The 6,000-nt window shown below is 55.0% G+C and overlaps 1 protein-coding gene across 3 annotated transcripts in view; it reads left to right on the top strand.

Moving 5' to 3' along the window:
• Positions 1-1,584: 1,584 nt before the first annotated feature.
• Positions 1,585-6,000, top strand: part of TEAD3 (TEA domain transcription factor 3) — a 29,585-nt gene continuing 25,169 nt past the window's right edge. For all 3 annotated transcript variants that reach the window (XM_090025071.1, XM_090025069.1, XM_090025070.1), the window contains exon 1: positions 1,585-1,833. In XM_090025071.1, the coding sequence (XP_089881197.1) occupies positions 1,698-1,833 (136 nt within the window). In that variant the 5' untranslated portion in view covers positions 1,585-1,697. The remainder of the gene's footprint in view (positions 1,834-6,000) is intronic.

Genomic DNA, 6,000 nt, shown 5'->3' with positions numbered 1-6,000 from the left:
TCCCAACATGCGTGTGCGTGCGTGCATGCGTGTGTGCATGCGTGTGTTTGGGGAGCTGTGAAGCTGTGCATGGACGGACGGCAGCCTTCCCCCATCATCCCTTCCCCCCCCCCCCCCCCCTTTGGCGAACTGCTCCAATTCTGTTCTCCTTATTTGGCCACACTGCTCCCAAAGAGGGGGGGCGCGGCGGGCGAGCAGGGAGAGGGGGGTGGGAAGCTGGAGAGACTGGGTGACATCACGGGGCTTGGGGAGAGACAGAAAAAAAGTTACTTAAAAAAAAAAAAAAAAGAATGGTGGAGCCCTTGAGCCAGCGGCTGCCGCAGTTCCTTTAAAAGGAGATGTCTGCAGCGGAGACCTTTGTTGTGCACTCCCAGCCTGTCCGGGAAGTGTCTCGCTAAAGGAGACACCTCTCTGTTCTCCGCTCCCCACCACCAGCGAGCAGCTGCCGCCAAACATGTTGTTGCAAAACACGGGGCCTGTGCTGGGAGCCGGACAGGAAAGGGGGAGTGAGAGGAGAGCTGGGAGCAGCAGGCAGGGGGCTGTGGCCTGCCTGGCAAAACCTGTCCAGGGAGGGGAGCTTCCCCGAGGGGCCTCCAGGCAGGGTGCACCCTGCCCACCACATCCAGGGCCTGTGGGGGAGGAGGAGGGTCAGGCCTATTGCAAGAGATGTGTTTAACCAGAGTCCCGAAGCAAGGCGAGGCTTGAGGTTTGCAAGGGATCAGGACTCATGGCTCATGGGCACCTGAATCTCCTAGACGGCTCCTAAATCCCTGCCTGGTGTCACAAAGCCTACTCCTAGCCAAGGAGAGGAGTAAACCTCCCTGGAAGACGGGGAAATCCTGCCTTTGAACTCAAAGTTTTCCCCCTGCCTCCCCAAGCCTTGCTAGGATTTGCACATCTCCTTCAGGAAGGACGACCCTTGCAAGCAGACCATGTCTCTTGAATCGGCAACAGCTAGAAGAGGGCTGCAGCGCCAGGGCTGGAGGCTCCCAGGGGCTGTGCTGTGCTACGTGAAATGAGGAAGGGTGGCATGGTTATGTCTGGTGGCTGTACCATAATGTAGAGTGGCTGTGCAGAGGAGGGGATATTGGTATCTTGGGCCTGGAGGCTCCCAAGGGCTGTGTTGTAACAGGGGAGAAGAGGACAAGGTCATGTCTCAGGGTTGGGGGCCATGCTGTTATGTATTTACACATGTCTCGGCCCTGCCCCGGCCTGCCATGAGACCTGCCCTTCTTTCTTTGACAGAGCCAACATCTTCCCATCTGAAGAGTACCTGCATTTGGTCCATTTTTGAATCCCCAAATAGACCCTGTTCTTCCCAGGGCTTGAGGATTAAAGTGTTCGTAGGGCCGAGTCTGGGTCTTCTGCATTCAGGCCCCCTTCGCCCAGTGTTACCAGGTGATTTCCCATGGGCTCTGCCTCCTCTGCTAGGGACACTTGCTTCCCCCTGCCATCAGTTGGCAAGCAGGAGGCCACGTAGTCAGCTGCTTGTGATGGGGACTGCATGTCTGAAGGTCCAGAGGGAGAAGCCCCTGGCTGAGTTGTGACTGATCAATGACCTTTGCTTTCTTCCATCAGGTTGACAAGTTCCCATTTGGGGCTCGGGGTCGGAGCCCAGAGCAGCCATCACAATAGCGTCCAACAGCTGGAACGCCAGCGGCAGCCCCGGGGAGGGGCGGGAAGATGGACAGGAGGGAATGGACAAGAGCCTGGACAATGATGCCGAGGGGGTGTGGAGTCCGGACATCGAGCAGAGCTTCCAGGAGGCGCTGGCGATCTACCCGCCCTGCGGCCGGAGGAAAATCATCCTCTCGGACGAGGGCAAGATGTACGGTGAGTGAGACCTGGCCTGGGCACCTCTGGGGGTTGGACAGGTCTTGCCAAACAGGGATTGCAGGCATATTGCTGCTTAGTCAAACTGACAACACTTAACGTGATGTGAACATCCAGGTAAGGTGCATAATGGCAGCTAGCACCTCTCAGGGGCGAATGCTGCCCCTTTCCAAACCCAAATCGACAGAGATGTCCCCTTGATCGAGCTGACCTGTTTCTGACTCCATTGGGGTTGGAGGGCAAGGAATGTCCTGGCATTAAATGCAAGCAAGCGGTGCTGGGCTGGGCTGGCTTCAGGAGGAGGTTCCAGCTTGATCCCCAGGACTGATGTAGCCCATCCAAAGTGTCTGGTGGGGTTCGGCTGGGTGCGAGCAGCCTCAGCATTGAAATAGGTCAGCTTGCAATGGTTTCTGCAGCACCTGCTAGGGCTGGAGGCTCTCTTCCTCATCTCTTATTCTCCTGAGAGCTGAAATCTCCCTGCATCTAAGACTTCCCAGGCTCATGTAGTCTTGGCACCACAGGCCGGTCAGGGGAGCTCATTTACTGCAGACTTGCCCCTCAGAGCTCAGCCCACCAGCCTCCCAACCCAGAGAGGTCTTTGATACAGGGCCACCGAGAGCTCTTGGTATAACCAGGGCCTGCCCTGCCTCCCAGTCACTGGCCTGAGTCATGTCGTAGAAGGCGGACACCAGCTGTGTAGCCTGGGTGTTTTGGGTTGTGTCCCTGGTAGCTTTCTCCTACCCCTTCCATGGGCCCTCCAGGGATGGCCATCTTGGAAGATTCAATAAGAAATGCAAAGTCTAGCATTTAGGACAGAACAACTCTGCACACCGGTACAGGCTGGGGACAACCAGCGAAGCAGCAGCTCTACAGTGGACAATAAGCTGAATATGGGGCAACAGTGTGCCCTCGTTGCCAAGAAGGCCAACAGCATATTGGGCTGCACTGGTAGAAGTGTTGCCAGTAGGTCAAGAGAAATGATTATTCCCCTCCATTCAGCGTTGGTGAGACCACACCGGGAGTACTGTGTCCGGTTGTGGGCCCCACTGCAGAAAGGATGTGGACAAATTGCAGAGAATCCAGTGGAAGGCAGTGAAAATGGTTTGGGGGCTGGGGCACATGTCTTGTGGGGAGAAGCTGAGGGAACTGGGCTTATTTAATGTGGGGAAGGGAAGACTGAGGAGGGGTTTAATAGCAGCCTTCAACTCCCTGCAAGGCAGTTGCAAAGATGATGGAGCTGGGCTGTTATCAGTGGGGGCAGGTGACAGAACAAGGAGCAACAGGTTTCAAGTTGCATCAGGGGAAGTTTAGGTTAGATATCAGGAAAAGCTTTCTCACTAGGAGGGTAGTAAAGCCCTGGGACAAGCTACCCAGGGAGGAGATGGGATCTCCATCCTTGCGGGTTTTTAAGATCTGGCTGGACAAAGCCCTGACTGGTATGATCTAGTTGGGGATGGTCCTGCTTTGGGTACGGGTTGGACTAGTTGACCTCCTGAGGTCTCTTCCAACCGTAATCTTTTATGAGTCTACGAAGGGATGTGACTCACGGGGTAGTGTTAAGCTGTGTTCCCCACGCTGTTGACCCACATTTGGCTTGTGTTCCCCTTCCCTGGTCTCTGTCCCTCCCTCTGTTGCGTCTCTGCCTTCTCTCAGCCCCTCCCTCCTTGGTTCTCTCGCTCCCTCCCTTTCTCTGCCTTGCCAGACTGACTGGTTTGGTGATGTCGCTTCAGCCTCAGAGAGCGACTCTGCACAGGGAGCCCACGCACCTGGGCTTGGGCGTGCCAGCCGGCGTGTCTGGCCTCTTGTGCAGGTCATAAAGAAAGCACTCCTTCCTTCTGCTCCAAGGCTCCTTCAGCACCACTTCTTGGGTTTGCAAACCATAGCGTGGTATCAGCGTCCGCCAACGCCAGCGGCTTCCTGGGTTCTGGGGGTTGTTTTCTTTGCTCGTAGAGCCAGAGACTGTTCCCAGGGATGTCTCCTTCCCCCACAGATTTGTGCCCTCTGTTTCTGGCCCAACGGGTCATGTTTCTCCAACTAAGTCATGCGTTTGGCCCAGTCCTCTGTGTCAGACGGGATCACCTTGATGGTAGAGAGCTCAGCAGGGAGATGTTTGAACCCCGTTGATGGTGAGGGGCGGGGGGCGCGGACTGGGGAGTCTTCCTTTCGGTTCATGTTTAAAAACATAACGAGCAGAAGGAGTGAGAAGGTGCCCAGGTGAGAAACTATGGGAGAGAAACCTTGCTGATGCCAGGCTGTGACATGCCTCTGCGTCTGCCTCCGCCTTGTGTGGTTTGTCAAGGTGAGACGTGGAGCCTACATTTCAGTTTCTGTAACTTTATTGTCATGACAAGGCAGATGCGTGCTGCGTGAGTCAAGGGGGAGAGGGACTGTGATGAGAAGAGGCTGCTGCTTGAGGTCAGGCCATATCTGTTGGCAGCTGTGTGTTGGGGGGGCCTTCGGAAACAAGTTTTGATGGGTCTCAGTCCAGTTTGCAGCAGCTCTGATAGACGCCCCATAAAAACTCTTCTACTGGTATCAGTACCTTCCTGAGTATTTCTTAGCAGTGTAGCCAAGGGTGGAATGGGCCATGTTTGTTATACCTGGACTTGTCCGTTAAGGTGTCCCTGTCATGCAGAAGCCAGACATGTTTATGGAGAGAAGAGGTGGATGCCTGTCCTGCTGCTGGCTGTTTTGTATCTGTCTTGGGATTTCAGCCTCTAGGCCTGTCAGACAGACCTGGAGCTTTCACCAACACTTGGGCATAACCAAGAGCTTAAAAACCCCAGTTCCAGTATCCCACAGCTGCCTGCTCCCTCCATTCCTGCCTCTGTGCCATAGATTCTTGCATCCTATCAGCATAATACAAGACAGGGCTTGGTCAGTATTTGGATAAGAAACCTTGCACTAAAGTCCAGGATGCCACTGGAAAGGTACAAGTGAGTAGTTCCCTGTCCCTGGGCTCCTATCTAGTATTGGATTGTGATGCCTTGCTATTGAGATGCAGTATGGTGGTTTAAACCCCATCAGCCTGCCCTGTGCTTTTTCTGTTTCTCCTCTGGCAGTCACTGCCTGGGGTGGGTGCAAATCCAGATTGTCTCCCGTGTTGTTGCCCAAGTCATATGATATCACAATCCCACATCTGTGACTTCAAACCCATTTCCCTGGGAATGGACTATCATGTCGCACACCCTGGATTATGATGCTGGAGGGTGAACTGGGGGGGAGAAGCCAAGAGACCAGAGGAAGACTCTGTCTTGTCTTGTACTTTAACCTCTGCTATTAGGCTTTGGGAAGTTCTGCTCCTAGCTCTAGCCTTGATTTTGCCTTGCTTTTCCCCCTCTATAAAATAAGGCAAATGCCTGTCGTGCAGGAGTGTGCTGATCTCAAGGAACAGCAAAAGACACTATAGAAGGGCCAACAGATGAGCTGCTGCATATGGATCCCATTCTGGAAGGGAAACTGGTCGCAGTCACTCTCGGTGCCAGCAGACATATCACAGACAACTCGAACCAGGCTGTTTGCTTGAGAACCAGCTCTGAGTTGAAGGGAAGCGCAGATGGCCGAGGCTGCTGGACATCTCTCGTCATGCTTCTAGTCGCAGGAGGGGGTCCCAGCGCACCCGCAAAGTGCAGCCCCTTCATGGGGGGGAGATGGCCACATGCCGCATGAATTTGCCCAGGACTCCCTTCAGCAAGCTCTCCCTACTTTCACCCTTCTCTGAGCCACTCTGTCCTCCTGCAATGGCTGGAGTCTCCAGCCCCTCCCCTGTCTCCCCCCCCCATCTCCAGGCTCCTTGATGTAAGGCAAGATGTCTCCTCTGCCCTGCTCGGGATCACCCAAAGGCACCTCTGGCTGCATGGGCCTGCCTCTCGGCCCTGGTCCCCATCCAGCCAGCCAGCCCGCCCAGCAGGGCCCCTCTAGCCCAGGGCCCTGGGGATGGAGGCAGAGGGGACTGGAGGATTCCAGAGCGGGTGCATTTTTTGGATTTCTCCAGGAATAGTTGAAGTGCCGCCGGGGAGCTTGGCCTGCGCTCAGCAAACCCAAGTGTGCAAACCGGTTTTTCCAGCCTCTCGGAGACATCTGGCAGCTGCTTAAAGAGACAGTGGCCCAGTTCTGCTTTCATTCTCCGCTCAAAAACTCCTTTCCCCTTTCTCTTCCCCTCTCTCT

The sequence above is a fragment of the Crocodylus siamensis genome, chromosome 13 (assembly GCF_052110815.1).
Source record: "Crocodylus siamensis isolate JL-2025a chromosome 13, ASM5211081v1, whole genome shotgun sequence".
NCBI classification, from domain to species: Eukaryota; Metazoa; Chordata; order Crocodylia; family Crocodylidae; genus Crocodylus; species Crocodylus siamensis.
Note: the sequence above shows the minus strand (reverse complement) of the source record. Positions and strands in the feature narration are given on the sequence as shown.